Source organism: Nyctibius grandis, chromosome 7 (assembly GCF_013368605.1).
Source record: "Nyctibius grandis isolate bNycGra1 chromosome 7, bNycGra1.pri, whole genome shotgun sequence".
Classification (NCBI taxonomy): domain Eukaryota; kingdom Metazoa; phylum Chordata; class Aves; order Nyctibiiformes; family Nyctibiidae; genus Nyctibius; species Nyctibius grandis.
The window spans coordinates 10648785-10666982 of record NC_090664.1 but is presented as its reverse complement, the minus strand read 5'-3'; the positions used below and the strand labels follow the sequence as shown (position 1 = coordinate 10666982).

Sequence of the window (18198 nt, the reverse complement as noted above, 5' to 3'; positions counted from 1 at the left end):
TAGTCAGTCTTGTTTACTTGAACTGCTCAGGCACCAGATAGGTGTTAAAAATGTCATTAACACATTTGACTCTCTGAGGTAGGTTTCTGAGCATCTGTCTGGTGTGTATGTAATTGGGAAGCCTACCTGCTTTCACACTTGGACATTGTTGAAACTATTTTAACTTGGAAATTAGCTTTTGCAGCTGGTAGGTCTCTGTAGCAGAGGAGGGGAGGTATGGATACTGCCTGCCTCTTGGAAATAGATGAAGCCTGTCTTTCAGTCGGCAATTGCATTTCCTATGCACCTCCCAGGCTGGTTTAATGGGTGGTCAGAGGTTCTGCACACCAAATTGTCAGAAAGGTCATAGGACAAACTTTGTAAATGAAATTTAGATGTGCTTGGTACTAAGATGCTTCATACCCAGCTGATGTGTTAAGTTCATTTTAAAAAGAAAATTTTTTGAAAATACACACTTCATTTGATGGGCAGAAATAGTTATTTACCTGTCATCTGGCATCTGACACCAGCTCATCACCATCACTCATGACGAAGGAAAACAAGCGTGCTTCATTCTCCAACAGGGGCAGTGTAAGTGTAAAATTGTATTTTAGTTTCTTTCCGCACTTGTGGGTGAATCTCCAAAATGCTGCTGTATGGATGGCCTGTTGTTAAGTGTGGTCCCTCTTTTGGTGCGGTAGCCAATAGCTGCCCAACAGCAAGTCACTGGAAACAAAGTCTGCTTTTAATAATGAACTGTTGCAGCTAAAGCATATATGGGGTAGAAGTCTGGCATGCTCCCTAAAACTGTGCTTGTGAAATCTGTCATTTGGGAGAAAAGTGCAAAGGATTTCCAGGAAGAAAGTTGATGAGAGTGGAGCTCTTGCAGCCGTAGAACATGTTGAAAAGTAAACTGCGGCTGTTCATGTGATGCACTAAGTGCTGTGCCTGCTAGGGTGTGTGGATGACAGACATCTAGGTAGTGAGAGTCTAGTTATTAAGACTATAAATTAAGTGAGAAGTTTCAACTGCTACTTTTTTTTGTTGTTTTTTTTTTTTTTTTGCACCTTGCAACACATGTTGAGGGTGAAGTGCCTTAACTGGCTTTTGTCCAGCTTTAAAAGCGTTTATCATCATCTCATTTGAGCAAATAGGAGGGAGAAAACGTTGGAAATGTTAGCCAGTCAGCTTTCAATTTCACCTTTCTGTTTGCAAGATCATAACAAGATGTTCTTAAAAACGATCACGGAAGATTATGAGTGAGTAGAGGGGAAAACCTGCTTTTGAGATGTTGTCTAGGTGTTTGAGATGTCTTTTGTCAGTTGCATTGCTTCTGTTACAGTTTATCTGGTCTGTGTATATGTTCAGTCCAGTGATGAGAAAAACAAACCAATGTGTGTTTTCCAAAAAAAAAAAAAAGCCCCACAAATGGTGAGTGTGACTCACAGGGTTTGTACCTAAGGCTGCGTACTTGCTTTTATCAGTAACTAGCATTTCTGCTGGGAAAGCATCATCTTTCAAGGAGGTGAAATACAGAAACTAGGAATTGAGGGCTGTGCTATCAAAGTTGCATGGCATTTGCTGCGCTGTCTCGGTTTTGCTCATGGCAGCAAGTTGCAGGAATTGTCCTCTTTTCCTTTCTCTGTTACCCACGTGTGCTAGGTAAAGGTCTGAACGAAGCAAGAGTTTGGCAGTTAAATAGTAACACTTGTAGGGAGGCACATCGCACAGGAGGATTTGATAAGTGAGTCGAAGGTGGTGTGGACGTCTGCCTAACACAGATATAAGGCTTCCCTCGTGCCGAGGACCGTGAATGAACTGCACTGCTGTGCTGTTCCTGAGCCTCTAAGTTTTTGACGTGAGTATTCTTACAGAAAACACCATTAAGAGGATTTATAGCTTTGAAACACTTCACATGTGGGTCAAAGTGGCTCACTGACAGTAACACAGGAAGCCAGACATAGAGCAGGGAATTAAATTGATTCCCAGGTTGCTGCCTTGACTGCAGGCCCATCATTCCCATGAACCACAGATTTACTTTTCATGTCATGTAAGTAGCAAATGCACCAAGCCCAATGCTCCTGGTGCAATTGCCTTGGTGCTTCTTACCTCCCCATTTTCACATGAAGAGTAAAAATAGCAGCTGCACCTGTATTTCTTATTTAAACTTCCCCAGGGGCACCTGCTGGGGGAATTTTGGGCTGTCCCAAGAGTGATGACTTCTACAGATGCTCTGCCAGCACATGGCAGAGCCAACATGCTGAGCCGATGCACTGAGCACGGCCATGTGTTTGCAGGAGGGAGCTGTGCCCCTGCTCACGGGAGATGTTGCCATAGCTCCGAGATAGGAGCTGCGGTCCCTGAGACCATTAGAACTGAATTGGTTTGGACTGAGGAGGCTGGGTGGTGTGAATGCACTGGGCTGCCGCAGGAGCACACGTGGTGTAGATATACAATGTGGGATCATTTGCTTTTGCAGTGTAGTTGGGGCTAGTGGAGAGTAAAAGTGGTGTGTGTAGTGCAGGAGAGGGCATGGGTTTGGCATTACACCTTCTCAGAGACCTCAGCATCTTGTTGCTGTGTCTGAAGGGATGGCTGGAAACCTTTGGTAGGGGGACTGGTCCCAGCAGAGTATGAGCATCTGCTTATTCTCTCATGCAGAAGGTGGCAGAGCCTGCGGGCTTGTGTTCCTGACAGTCATGAGCCTGAGAGTAAAAGTCATTTAAAATCAGTCATGTGATGGATGACACAGGTATAAAGTTCTGGGGTGTTTTGGTTTTCATTATGCTTCCTCACTGGAAAAAATGAGGATGCTCGGACCCAAATAAAGCCTCAAAATAGGAAGCAGGCATCTTTCGGGGAAAATGATAAACTGGAAGTTCACACCAGTATATTCTTCAGCTATTCTGTGCAGCTAGCTCCTGTGTGAAGTGGGGCTGTGCTCATGGATAAACGTGTGCTTAACCGCTTGCAAGACCTATGCCTCAGGTGCCAGTTATAGGATTAGTTACAGTTTAGTAATTTGTGCTTCATCTGAGTTGGTGGGAGATTAATGGGTACAGAAGTTGCCGTTAGTTTGATTGCTCTGTCCTTGCTGGTTTTTAGTTTGTTTTTTTGAAACTCCAGGTGGAGACTGGTCCTCCTTTTCCTGTTGGATAAGAGTGTACATAATTATTACATGAATAAATTTGGTGTATGTCTCTAAGCACAGATTTGGCCGTGATGGTTTCTTTGTCCAAGTGCTTATCTTACCAACATGGGAACTGAATTTTTTGACGAATCACTGCATAGGGCTTTTTTATTTCATGTGCATACATTTATGTTTTTCTTTAACTATTTGCTTTGCACAACTAGTATCCTAATATGCATGCACAAAGTGAAAAACAAACCTTCAGGCTCACTCATTTAGAACTGAGTTTTTAATTTTGTTCCTACATTGTAGGAAAAAATTTTTGTTAAATATACTTCAATAATTAACGTTTTTCTTGCAATATAGTCATCTTCCTTGCAGTCTTATTTCAGTTACTTGTGAAACTCATTTTGAGCAGTGAACCATATATGGTCTGGTACTTTAATTGGAAATATTCAAACTCTTCTCACTGAGAAAATCATTGACTCGATACATACTGTTTGAATGATGCATTTCAGGCTTTCACTAAGAAATGAGATTATTGACTGGATTGGAGTTAATAAAATAATAAGTTAATGTGCATTTAATTCTCCATCTTTGACCTTGTTACCCATTTGAATACTTCCCTATAATAAATTGGAGTACCTTAAGAATCTAAAGCTATTTGCATTGGACTAATATATTACTGATGCTGGTTAAGGTTTTAGATAACACTAAAAAGGAAGTAAAGAAGCTTTTACTGAAGTATGTTGCTTTTTCTGTAAAAACTAATATATTGTTGCAGGTTTTTTCCAGTTCTGAGAGCATAGTGGTAGGTTCCATTGTATCTTAATTCTTCCAATGAATAAACAGTTGTGCATTCTAGAAATCTGCAACAATAATGACAAAAAACTCCCGAATTGGAGCACTTCTTGAAGCCAGCTGCTTCCTGATAATCAACATGTCACTCCAGCAGTCTGCGTAAATCCTGCTCTCTAATTAGAATTACAAGGCTTGTCAAGAGCTCACATGGCCCTTCCTCTTCATCTCCTTAAATCCTGGGCCAGGTCCCAGCCTGAATTTGCATCTCTCTGTGATAATTGCATTGATTTAGAGTCTGTCTTGGATGCTGAGATTGAAATCAGAATCACTTTGCTTAAAGGTATGGAAATTTCAGTGGAGCAGAGAAGGTATTTTAATTGCTTCAGCTAGTCATGTAAAGAAGGCGACTCATCCAGTTTGGAAGTAGCTGGAATTTACTTTTCTTAAATGTAGTAAATAATAACAATTAAATGGAAAAAAGGTGTCCTTACCCATTGATACAAACCATAGCTGAAAAGGTGGGCTTTTATGGCAGGAAGTCTTGCCACAAGGACCTGGAAGCTTTTTGCTGCTATTGAAGTAAGTAGGGTGTGTTTATAAAAGGGGAAGAGGAGCTGACTCAAAAATATACCGTGGGGGAAGTGTCCAGTTCTTCCTGCAGAAAGCAGATCCTGTCCATCCTAGTTTGCACTGTGAATTGGTGTCTCTGGGGGGAACAGGCTTTGTATAAAAGGTGTCTCTGAAAGACAAAGATTTGGTGTCTAGGGTGCTAGCTTTTGGATGCAGTTCCGTGTTCCTGTTATTACTGAAGAATTCTGGGTTAGTCCAAATGCCAGTAACTGTTTTGAATGTGTCAGCTCGTGTGTGAATCTAAAGAGCAACCTGAAGGTAGGAACAAACAGGTAGAAATAAATTTTAAGCTCTAATCTGTCTTTGTCCTTTCTTTCCTTTCTGCAACATTTTGAAGGATGCACGCCAGAAGTTCCGCTCCGTGCTGGTCGAAGCAACAGTAAAACTGGATGAACTGGTAAAGAAGATCGGAAAAGCTGTAGAAGACTCTAAGCCTTACTGGGAGGCTCGGAGGGTGGCCAGGCAGGTGAGAACTTTCTGCCTTTTAAGCTTGTGCTGGTAGTTGGAGAACACGTACTGGTTGCATTGCTTTCCTGCTATTAATAACATCTTAAGCATATGCACTTGGCTGAAACTGGTCTATGTCTTGAATTGCATGTCAGCCGTATGAATCGATGGCAAACATGTGTCTTCACAGCCACAGCTGCACATGTTCTTCAGTCCAGGAACAGCTACAGCAAGACACAAACGATCAATAGCAAAAGACTAGTTCTGTTCTCGTTATCAATGGCCTTTCAGAGCCCTGCTCTTTCCTATCAGTAGTTGTAATCATTTGAAAATACAGTGTACACTGCTTTTTAGTCTTAAAGCAAAATGCTCAGCAGCTAAATGGCTGCAACTGGAAGCTGCTGGGAAAGAGGCTGGAGTGGGGCAGGTTTGGGGAAACCTGCAGGGTTTGGTACTGATTAGGTTCTGCTGAAGCAGGAATGTGCTAAGTCTGGCTCTAAAGTGTGTTGGTTTGGGGAGAAACTGAGCTCTGATTTCTGTACTGTCGTTAGGACCTTACCTCCCTTGCCCCAACTAGTACTTGATTACTGATAGGCCTCTGTAGTTGAGGCAGGGAAGGATGAGGCGTGAAAGTAAGGGTGGGATCTACTGGCTGCAGGGAAAGCAAGAAAGCTTGTGAGATGTCAGGCAGCTTCTCGCTTTAGGGAAAAAGTAGCTGAGAGTTGAGTGTGTGGTGGCTTAGGCAGTGCTTCTGCTTGGTGTCTGTAATGGGGTTTGCTGGTGTTTGATGCTTTTTGGTTTTTCGCCGAGGGGGAGGCTCTTCCTGGGTGCTACTTCTATTTTCTCTCAAGGCAGGGAGAGGCAGAGAAGTAGAGGAAGAGTTGCCTAGAGCTGCTGCTTCTGTGCTTGGCTGGAAGGATATGTGGGGTGGCATCTGTGGCTGGGTAGTCAGAATGTGATTGTGTTCAAGGGGAGAACGAGAGATAGGGTAGCATGTGTGAAATACATGAAAATTACAGAAGGATTTTTTTTATAAAAACAGGTAGGGGATGAGGTTGAGGGATGAGAAAAGTAGTGTAGGTGTGTGCCAGAAGGCAGAAAGTAAACTTGCAGGGTAAGAGAAGGGGAGAGAAGGGAATACATCCTCAGAACAAGGCACAGGAAAGGGAGACATGAGTGCAAGCTTTGAAAGCTGATGAAGCAGGAATTGGGTTGATGGGATGTGGCATGCAAGATAATATGTGACCATGTTGATCCTTTAAATCGCACGGCATTGTTTTGGAGCCATTGTCTCAGGCAGTGGGGATGATGTGTAGGGGTTATTAGGCTTAATCCTTCAGACTAGAAGCAGTGTAGCAAATAGGTAAACTCTGCTTCAAAGCACAGGAAGCACGGTATCCTCCACTCATCTGTAACTGCTCTGAAAGCAATCCCTGCTCATGGGGCCTATGGTGCGTGGTAGAGATAAACCAGTAGTGAGCTAGAGAAACAGAGGAAGTTAGTAACCAAATAAGATCAAGGAATTGTTTATCTTGTGTTAATTAGTATGTTCAATTAAAAAAAACAAAACAAAACAACAAAAAAACCCCCAAAACCAAAAAAAACCACCCCAAAACCTCGCCTCAAGTATGATCTTACACTTCTGTTACTATACATAGTGATGTAAGGCACAGTATGCATAGGACTCCAAGAGTTATACTTGCAAAAGTCAATGGTAGAAATGCATACTCTGCAGTACAAAAAAAATCAGATTACTTTGAGGTTTATAACATCAGGTGCTGAAAGTAATGAACTTTGTCCTTTGTCCTCTGTCCTGAAGTTGGCAGTAGATTATGTCCTGAAAATGGAATTTTTTATGCTATGTCTTTGCTACCCCTGAAATCCATTCAGTCATGCTGGTTCAAAGGTGCTTTGCAAGACCTCTAAGAAACCCAAACGTCCTTAGATTTGTAGAATCTCTAGTGTGGTATTGGACTTGTTAGAGAGAGCTGTATTTTTTTCCCAATCCATTCTGTCATTAGCTAGACTTAAATGCTATTTATCCCAGATCTGCTAATTTGCTACACACTCGATTTTTTTTTTTTTTTTTTAATTCCTTGATAACATTTTATCTTTTTTTTAAAGCAGGGATTCCCCTTCTAACTGTTTATTTCACTTTTTTTTTCCATTTTGTGTTATGGAGCTGGTCATGAAACAGAGCTCCCGCTTCGTGTCTGCTCAGCAGACAGAGCTGGAAGATGGTCTCTGGTTTCCCTTTGGCTCTTTGTCTGATAAAATCTTGAAATAGAAAATGTGAGGGCCAAGAGGAATATTGGCATTGAAGGACAGCGAATCTATCTAGAAACTAGGAGACTGGAAAGATTAGTACCAATAATCAGTAAAGCATCTGCCTAAAGAGTTTTTCTAGTCTTAATTCACTCTAGAAAAGTTCTGTTTAACTAGGAGCAAATTTGCTATATTATAGCGGGGCGAAGGAGTGGGTAGGGAAATATGAAACTGGAGGAATGTACCAGAATATTAATATGTTTACGTGCCAGCTCACATCCTTCTTTTATACTTTGATTTGTAAAATTGTAGCGAAATCATGGGAATAGCTTGACATTTTTCTGTTCAAATTTATAAATACATCTAGCCTCTGAAGAGTGTCTTCCACCTTCTGTCTTTACAGTTATTTTAGAGCCATTAGGCTGCCTCTGAAAACATAGGCACAAGGTTCTCGGTGGTTGAAACCGCTTTAATTAAACAATAAGGGAAAAACGTATGACTGTGCTTGTAAGAGAAAGGGAAGTGTAAATTCTTGTTTGTTGTTCTCGGTAAAAGGAAGTAAAAATATGACCTATAAACTGAAGTCTTCTGGGAACAAAGAACTGCATAATTAGTGACATCTAGTTTGGCAGAAATGCAGCAGTTCTACAGTTACTTGCATTTAAGATGTCAGTTGTAGGGTGAGTTGGCTGCTGCAAGCTGTATTTAGTCATACCAAGCAGCTTGTTTTCACTTGGCACCAGCATGATTCTCTTCTGGAAGTACATGTTTCATTTATTAAGATAAAACCCATTAAAATGGTACAGGGCACTGATGTGGGGTCAGCAAAAAAACAGATCCCTGAGTCAAGTACTTCCCTGGAGAAACTTTAGGACCTTGAGCCCTTTCGTCTCCTCACCCTTATCCCCATCTTGTGCAATCCTCTATTGCCAGAAAATGATGAATTCGAAACAAATTAATTCTCCCATGCAAGAGTCCTGTAGCATCTTGTTTATGTAATGTACGCCAAGAGAGTTTAAGCTTGGCCTATCTCAGGGTGAGACTTTGCTTTAACAGAACAATGGTCCCTTAGCGTTAGGATTTGAGTGCTTTGTCCTCTGAAGTGGTGGCACAGGGAATCCGGGGTGCTTTCTGTTGGCACCAAAGTAGTAATACTCAACTTTTGCTGAGACTGAAGTGAGAGCTGGCTAATATTCTTTTCCCTGTAGATTTCATGCAACTTCTGCCAAGACAACTTTGCTGTGATTCCTCATTAGGTATACCAGTGGGCCTTTTGTGTTGATTGTGGGCACACCTTACTTTTTGGAGCATTATGATCCAAATTTGTTGTTTAATCAAATTTTAATGTATTTCTGCTGCAAGAACTTGTTTGCATTTGGCATATTGTCATTTCATGTTGTTCTTTAAACTTATGCCATAATGCACATGTTCGATGGAAGAACCTTGGCCTATGGTGGAGGACTGTGTATGTACACAAGCAATGACCACGTTGCATAATATGAAATTCCTATAATCCAGAAGGTTGTCCAGGTTCTAAGTGTTGGGATGATCAATCTTCCCGTGTGTTTTTTTTTTTTTTTTTCTTTTTTGCTGGTAATCTGCTTCCCTGGTTGACTAGTCGGAGAATTACACTTTTCTTGCCCAAAGGTAATGGGGAAGAAGGGTGAAGCTTCCAGGAAACATTAATAATGTAAACAACAGCGTGGGTCTTGAGCCTCTGAGGTAAGGAGGTTCTTAAGCCACTGCTGACTTAGCATTTTGCAGGGCTGGAGCTGGAAAGCACCTACGCAATAATGTCCGCGGTAGTGCCTGAGCAGGCGAGAGAGTTTGAGAAGTGTGTTACCTCCCTAGTGACAGCGTGCTCTGGGGCAGGATGCTGTGCAAAAGCAAGTGTGGTCTATTGCATAAATCACTGGGCTGGTAGGAGCTGATTTTGTGCTGCTGCGTGGCGTAGATAAATTACTTGGTCTCTCTCTTAGTTCCCATGTATAATGGAGCTGTCAAGCTGCTGTGAAGCCGAGTTCATTATGAGAAGTAAAAGCACTTTAGGGTCATTGGGTGAGAGGTGCCATTAAAACACTGTTATCCGTACGTCATCACTTGTGAACCCAGGGACAAACCGAACGAAGGACTTGCCTTTCTGCTTTGCTTCTGCTGGAAAAAAAAAGTCTGATAAAAATGTGTTCCCACCCACTCCCACAAATAAAACAATCTGTGCATTTGTAGTGACCCTAACCTGAACAAAAGCCCTGGGAATGTTGCTTTTAATTAAGCCTTAGCGCCTATTACTGAGTTTTTTTTGTGAAGAGTTACTTCTCAGTACTGGCTCAGATTGGGAGTAGGTGCAGATGCTTTGCTCAGCTTTAGTACTGAGCTTATTTGTGAGGGGCATGGTTTTGCTTTGTGATACTCCCCTCCCCACGCCCCCCTCCCCACCTCATTTAGCTTTTACAAAAGTGTGTCAGAAAACTTGCTGCAGACAAAAATAGATGAAAGATCTATGCTAGGCCATAGCTCTATGCATCTCTCACTAACACTTGTAGCAAGTATTCAGAGACAGTATGTTGGAGGGTATGCATGTTCTGCTTCCTCTTGGGTCACTCTTCCTCGTTTCAGCTTTACAACTAATTCTTCTTTTCATGTTGTTGGCATGCTTTCTCAAGCAGCACCCTCTTATCTCAAAAGGCTTGGTAAAACAGGCTGGAACCGCTGTGTACAACGGTTCTTCTCTGATGAAGTCTAGGCATACCTGAGAGGAAATGCAGTTGACAGGTAGATTGTATTCAGCAAGGACAGTTAACCTGTCCCATTCACTGCAACTTTTTATGTAGTAGAGCTCCTTCCTCCCACCTCACTGATAATCTTTCTGTCATGTAATATTTTATACTGGATTGCCACATCTGTTCGAAGAAATCAGCTGACAGGGTAAAGAATTACTAGGGGCGAGCTTTCAGATATTCAGACCCTGGGTCTCCATTCTGGCCTGTCTTCACAAAACTTAGGGCCCTTAATCACTGACTGTAGTCAGTGGTAAGAGGTAGGTGCATTTGAAAAGCAGCCTGAGGTATGTACATCTTTAAATGCAGGGGGAGTTAAGACATCTTGTCTTGGGTTGTTTAGCCATTTGAAAGTTGTTGGGTGAATCCTGCATCAAGTGGTTCAATGAATCTTGTATCCAAAGTGAATCAGGATGAAAAGTAGCTGCTGTAATCTTGCAGAACAGGAACTGAGGAGGAACTGAGGCACTTGAGGGTGAAGGTGGGAGGAGTGTAAGCAGATAAAAGCACACTTACCTAGTTGGAAGACTCTTCTTCAGCAGATGAGACTGATACCATTCTTTGCAGAAGTCAGGATTGCAGTGCCTATAAATGAATGAAACTTTCCGAAGTGGCTGTTGCATCTCAGTTTCTAGGTGTTCATCTTGAGATGTCTGAAAGTAACGTGGCACCTGTGGAAAGTTACAGATGGTAACTTTCTTAGCTCAGGATTCAAAAGCTTTTTAAATTCACACAACTTGGAGGTTCAAAGCTGCCAGTCACCCTTGAAGATTAATTAGGAACTGGAAACTGTGGTCTTGCCAGTGTTGCTTCCTGCAGCACCAAGTTTCCCATCCAGATTCACTCAGTGAGTGAGAGCTAGTTGGATCACAGCACCAGCTGGCTGTGCTGTAGACAGGAGGGCAGCATTGAGTGTGGGTGACAGCTCCTGGGTCGAGATCCAACAGTGGTGGCTATCCAGGTGTCGTGGTTTAACCCCAGCTGGCAACTAAGCACCACACAGCTGCTTTCTCCCTCTCCCCTAGTGGGATGGGGGAGAGAATTGGAAGAGTAAAAAGTGAGAAAACTCGTGGACTGTGATAAAGACAGTTTAATAAGTAAAGCAAAAGCTGCGCGCACAAGCAAAGCAAAGCAAAACAAGGAATTAATTTGCTACTTCCCATGGGCAGGCAGGTGTTCTTCCATCCCCAGGAAGGCAGGGCTCCGTCACGCATAATGGTTACTTGGGAAGACAAACACCGTCACTCTGATCATCCCCCCCTTCCCCCTTCTTCCACCAGCTTTATATGCTGAGTATGACGTCATATAGTATGGGATATCCCTTTGGTCAGTTGGGGTCAGCTGTCCCAGCTGTGTGCTCTCCCAACTTCTTGTGCACCTCCAGCCTCCTCGCTGGTGGGGCGGTGTGAGACGCAGAAAAGGCCTCGATGCTGTGTGAGCACTGCTCAGCAATGACTAAAACATCCCTCTGTTATCAACACTGTTTCCAGCACAAATCCAAAACATGGCCCCATAGCTACTATGAAGAAAATTAACACTACTGCAGCGAAAACCAGTACACCAGGTCTTCCCCTCTGGTTCCTAGGCACTAGATGTGTTATCTATCGGTATATTGGAGGTAGCCATGTCATAAGGAATCTCCTTTTCGATCCTGTTTCTGTGAGCTGAAGTCCTCTTGCTCATATTTAAGACAACAAGGAGTTAAGACTGATTCGTATTATCTGGTAAGCTTATCTTGGCAGAAAAGGTGGAGGGAGAGGGAACTTGAGAAGCAAAAATGAAATGTCAGCAGAACTGTGACAGACTTGCATTCCTGTTTGGCAACTTGCCATGGAGCTCGTAAAAAGCAAAATTATTGGCACAGTTACAGTGGAGCAACTAACTGACCTTGCCTGGCTGAAGGAGTGTTTCTGGTTAACTGTTTAGAAACCAAAAAACTATCTGGTGGATTCGTATTTTCAAAGCAAGGATACAGAAACTTGAAAATTGACTTTGACAAACCTTCTATAAATCCTTCCAACTGTTTAAGAAAAAACCCAAACACCCAAAACACTTGACTGCTTTCCATGGATATAGTTCAATGCTGTGTTTTCATTGGTAATTAATGATAGTCTGCACAGCACTGCTGCTAAAGGACTGTTAATTCTGGTCTCTCTTACAGTTTGTTCATCTTGCACATGGAGAAAGCAGTAGAAAACAATGTGTGCAAAAGCGTCCCTTTTATCAAATGAGAACAACTCCTGTCAACGTGGGGTCAGTAACTGTCACAGGCTCCTAAGAGTATTTCCACCCATGTTTGTGATGGTGGAGCCAGCAGAAGGTATTTTGTAAGGATGTTGCTTCTCTGGCCATTTGCAATAATCAGTCGAGGCTGGCAGCGTAGGTCATGTTATTTGTGCTCTGCCTATGCTGATAGTTTGTCCTTTTAATTGAAGATGCTGTATTGCAGCTGCCTTGGTGGCTCTTGGGAAGCCTCAGAGTAGTGTGAGGATAGAGGAGGTGACGATTTCTGGTTTAGGAAGGTGGAGTGAATGGTGTGAGAAGCAGCTTGCTCCCCAGGTGTGTAAATTAACCATACAGAAATGGCTGCGATTTGTTTGTGGGTTACTTAGGCTGGTGGGCTGGAGAGGCCACTCGGAGGCAGGGGAGCAGCTCCCTTCCTGAACTGGGACTTACCTGTTGGTGTGAGAAACTTGTCTGTGGAGTGGGAGCTGATGTGATGGCCTCAGTTGGTGCTGGGGCAGGCCAGGCACGGGAGGGAGGGAGACAGGCAGCACAAGCCTTGCCTGGGAAGAGATGGCTGGGTGCTCCAAAGGGAAAGGAGACATGGAATTTGCCACGTGGGCGACTGGGGAGCCCAGCACTGTAAAGAAATGATAAGGAGAGGAAATGTAGGTGAGCTGTGCAAGAAGCGCTGGCTGAAAGGATAAGGTGTAGAGGCTGTGGGTTGTACCTGCTGGCCTAAGAAGTTTTATGTGTCCTTTTTCCCTTTCTGCTCCCTGTGGACCTGCTCCAGACCTGAACCCCTTCTTCCCACCAACTCTTTCGTTTTTTATTGTGAAACACATCATTAAATCTCAGGGAAACCGTATCAATGTGACGTCAGTCCTCTTGTGAAATGTGGAGTTCCCATTGCTGTGATCCCAAGGGGCGCTCTCAGTATATTCATCTCCCTTTCGACATGGCTCATGGCTGGCTGTGGGGCCAGGCACCCGTCTGAAGAGGAAATAAGCCAAGCAAGGGAATCTGGCATCAGGAACTTTATTATTGAGGGTGAGGAGTCACTTCCTGGACTTCCACCAGGGAATCCACCGAGTTTCATAACTTTACTTCTGAAGCAGGATGCACTTTGGGTTAAGTAAATGTTTTGCCACACTCAAAATTTAATGGAGTGCCTCTTGTGCTGTCTTGTAATGTTTGCACAGTTGTGACTGAAACCCCGGGAGCAGCGTGTAGGAATCTCTACCCTGCGTTTGGGTACGCATGGCTCAGTGTTTCACTGCTGCCGGATGGAGCTTGTGCTCGATGTGTTCACTTTGCTCCACCTGAATGCTTAATACCTGAAAACTGCATTTTAAGTCTTGCGTTATGGTTCTGTTGCATTTTCCTTCAGGACAAAGTTGTGACAAAGCCTAGGAAGCAGGGAGCTCAGGGAGACTTACCTGGGTCAACCAGCTGGGTTTTGCCTGGCTGATTTATTAGTGCTATTATTTATTTACTTAAACTTTAAGACCTTAATTTTACATTTGTGCTCTGGCTCTGTCATCTGGTTGAGCATTGTGATGTTCAAGTGTCTCAAACTAGCTGTCCTTAAAGCACTGAGAAGATAACAGATGTTGCCTGGTCGCATTTGGAAAGTTATGCCAAAGATCTGATCTGTGAAAGAACGCTCTGAATGTGTGTGTCTTGCCATCAACCCTGCTAATGCAGGATAGTAGGTCAGTGTGACTGGCAGGTTTCTGCCATCTTAATCCTGAGCAGCTGGAAATCTGCTCCGCATCTGGGAACACTGACAGCTCCTACTTCACAGATAAACTAAAAAAAAATCCGTACCCGATTCATATATAGTGTTCTGTTACTTATATTTCCTGCAGACTAGGTGGCATCTGTAGCAAAACCATCTGCAAATACTATGTTCTTGGCACCTTTGGATAGTAGGAACTAATTTTTAGCCCTTTGGTTGTTGGAATTTATCAATAAATTCTGTGCATATGTGTGCCCCCTCTAAAAGTTAGACCTCCTGTGTCTATCTGTGCTTTCTATGCCCCAGTGAATGGGTCTGGTTGTTTTAGGTTGGTATTTATACATCCTACATTTTTGTTTTATGTGAGCACTATTCTGTTGATGGATGATTAGTTTTTATAAGCTATTGATGCAAAAACTGTAATTGGTCTTTTCATAATTAGTGGATGATGTGCCTTGGAGGGCTCCATTATTTAAATTTGTTAGCTGTGCACTGTAAATTAGAGGTTCTTCCCTCTTCTGCTTTTCTTTCCAGAAGTAGAAGAAAACACTGTTTACGTCTAAGTGTTTTGAAGAATTTATCTAGAAGAGATGAAAAAAAAAACACTTTCTTTTTTGGTGTGTCTTTCTCCTGCTTTCTCCAGCTCCACAAAGCATCCATCAGTTGATAGCTATTCTGGATGGCAGCAATACAAAGCCAGCTAGCTGTTCAACCTCCTCTCCATTAATTGTCAAGAATACAATGACCTAATTATTTTCCCTGCCCTTCAAGAATGTTTTTTCTTGTTCTTTTTCTGTTGTGAAATATTAGAAGTGTTGTGCAAGTAGATCTGAAATATTGCAATACTGGGGTAAGTTGATGTAGAAATGCCCTCCATTCTTTGGAATAACAAGGAAAGGGCTAGAGCAGGCAAGTTTGGGTTTTTTTTTGTTAGATGTCAGCTGATTTAGAGAGAAAGAAGTGATACAAGTGATTTGGCTATTATGCTTAGCCAGAGGTGAAATGGCAGGTACTGGAACTGGAGGCAAGGTGTGAGCAGTTCTCAAAGGATGCTGGGATGTGAAAACAGAGATGAATTCCTTTCTCCTCTGCTGTTGTCTGAAGATTTGATTAACATTGTTTTGCATCCTCTTCACTTCGGAAAAACCCAAGAGGTTTAGATTGTGGGTTCCTTTGCATAGCTGTAGCACTTTGCAAAGCTCTTGCCAAAAGGCAAATCTGCAGCGTTTGAAAAAAAGATAATTTATAGGAAAGATTGCCTTGCTTTGTTCTCTCTTGCCGTTTCCCCTCCCAGTCTTTTATGACCACTAGTAAAGGCTATTTCAAGAGATTCTAAGTCACAGACAGGATCATCTGTTAAAAATAGTAGCTGGCATTTGAGCCCAGGTAACTTGAGGTCAGAGTGATATCCTATGTACCTGTTTTGCATGATAATTGCTCAGGGATGACTGCTGAAGGCAGCACAAGTCTTGCAACTTTGGGGATGTTGTTCAGCCACCCCAATCTTTATTGTGTACAGTGGTCTAAATAGGTGGGAGGTTATTATGAAGTGATAAATGCTCATGCTAGGGGCTGCTGCCAAAACAAATCCGATATGGATGTTGGTTACTGCCTTCTGGGTGTGTTTAGTTATGGCTTCTAGTAAAACAGTACAAATTTATGAGCTCTTGTCTGTTCCTGCGGGAAAAGATTATCTGAAGAGTCTAATTCCTCTGTAGCATGTGTGGGAATGGCTCTGCATTGTCTTGGTTTCTGTAAGAAAAATCTCTCTTAATTGCAGCAAACTTGCAGTTCTACTGTTAGAAAGTAAATTTCACTGCAGGATGTGGAAGAAATGTCCCTCTTTTTTAGCTGTGTCTGCTTCTGATCTTTGTTTCTTTTCAGTTGGTATAGGGTGCTAATGATTTGTTCTTAAAGGAGAATTTTATTGCTGTGAAGTAGAATTGAAATTTGGTCTGTTCCTGCTGCTACCTTTTTTCCTTCAAGGAATGGACTTAGCCCTTCATTTGTCCAGGACACCACCCCGCAACTTTCTTCTTTAAGTGAAGCAAGCCTGTTACTCGCACATGCTATGGAGTCCTATAATTCCACTAGGAAAAAATTTGAAGGGTCAATAAATTAATTATCTTCAACAGATCCCTTAGGAAAATGACTGTCTCAAAAGTAGCTGTGAGCATGCAGTCAAGATGTACAAGGTCAGCATGGGCCTTTCTTCCAAAGCATGTCTCTGCTATTGAGGACTGGCAGTTGCTGGTGGGTGTGAGGCTTTCTGGGGACTGGGAGAACATGTCCAGAACAGCTCATCACCCAGGTGAAACACCTACCCGCATGCCTTGTCTTTGCTTATGTCGGTATGCCTGCCCGCACAAGATGTGCTTTCAGAACCAGGCTGCCAATTCCTTGCCAACCCTCTGGAAACTTCTGCTTACAAACATTTGCTGCTTCGGTGGCAATTAGATGAGACAATGATCTGGTGTTTCTCCTGAACACATCTGTTGCATCTGTATGTGCTGAATGTTTATTATCTTGGATAATTAGCAAAATCCACTAAGGCAGGCGGTATACATCTTGCAGCATGTATTTGTGGGAGTTTGTTCCTTGCTTCTATACATGATTTCAGCAAAGGAGGCTGCTGCCAGATGCAGATGAGCATGTAGAGCCTCTGGAAACCTAGAAACCAGCTGTAAACCCTAGACTCGCTGAGTCACTGCCTAAGCTCTCAGAATGCAGGTGCATATTGTGGGGAGGATTATCTTGATATTTTTCTCTCTTAATAAGATATTTTACCTTGGAAAGAAAAACCTGGACATATTCTATGATCCCCTCTTCCAGAAGGCAGCAGCTTTATAATTTTGGCCACAAACAAGTGCACAACTAACAAGCAGATGGCAGTGACTCTCCAAGAAGGCTGTGTCTGGATGGTATTGGGATAAACAATTTGACATATTCTGGTGCCATAAACTTGTTAATTAGTGTGAGTAACTCCAAGCAGACCAGCATCTCACAACCACCTAATGAAAAATGAGAGAGGGACAAAATCTAGTCCAGGATTAATCTTAACAGAGTTTAAGGAAATTGTATGTTTAGATATTTTCTTTCTGATTTCCTTCCATAGCTCCTAAAGAAGGGAGGTGGGATTCTGTCTTTGAGAAGACCAGCTGTCTGTATGCTGGTAACAGAAGTAGCTAATGAAGTAAGCTGATGGTGGTGCCCTGAACTTTTTCTCTCTTAGAATATGGCTTGTGATTGTGTCTTAAGGGAGTTACACATATCACCTGACTTTAGCACAGAGCTAGATGTCTCTCAGAACATGCTTTGTAGGTCTGCTCTTATTTCCTGTGCCTTTTTATAGACTACAGGTTTACCAGGAAAATAAAACGGAGCCAGGAGTCAGGTCAGCTCTGTAATAATTAAGCTGTTAGAAGAGCAGGGGTGGATGCATGGATGGGACCAAAAAACCCAGCACAAGAACAAGACACCTAATCAAAAGCAGAGACTAAGGGACATCTGGTTATTGTATTGCACAGGCACTTCATTAGTTATGCGAGAGGGAGGAACTGGTTTGCGCTCCAAAAAGCTCTAGCAAGGCTTATTTTCACCTTCTTCTCCCTTTCGCCTTCTCCACCCAAAAAAATCTTCAAATCTGCTTTTGAAAAAGCAAATTTTAACCCATGTACAATTTTATACCTTTTCAATAAACAACTTAAAGAATACAAGGGTGTTTCAGACTCTTGAGAGACTGTATTTTCTGTCAATAATGCAAACAATCATCACAGATTAATATATAGTTCACAAAGCCTCACAGATCTGCCAAAATGAGGTCACTCCTGAGGCTTTGGATTTTATAAGTTGTTTATAAGCATCTGTACATGGCCTGTAGCAAGAAGGGATTTCTGGTTTTTTACTACCTCTCAGTTCTGGTTTGGCTTGGAGTTTTTAGTCTGTAGGGAGAGGGGAAAGGAAGGTCATGGTCCTTAAAAAAGGCAAATAAAACCCCCACCCCCAACTGCACCACTAGTCTGTTTATTCAAGAAAATAAATGCGTGGGTCTGAGACTCTAGCAGAACATTCAGCATCACTGCAAATTTTTTTGCAACTATGTTCTTTAGTTTTTGAGAAACTGTTAGAAAAAATGGTGGTATTTGATAGAAATGCTGGTTGTACAGGACCTCTGGAGGTCACCTGATCCCAACAGCCTGCTCAAA

At 42.6% G+C, this 18198-nt stretch overlaps 1 protein-coding gene across 1 annotated transcript in view; it reads left to right on the top strand.

The window, feature by feature from the left end:
• SH3BP5 (SH3 domain binding protein 5) overlaps positions 1-18198 on the top strand; it is a 54049-nt gene that overhangs the window by 7383 nt on the left and 28468 nt on the right. The window contains exon 3 of the mRNA XM_068404723.1: positions 4878-5006. Coding sequence (XP_068260824.1) covers positions 4878-5006 — 129 coding nt within the window. The remainder of the gene's footprint in view (positions 1-4877; positions 5007-18198) is intronic.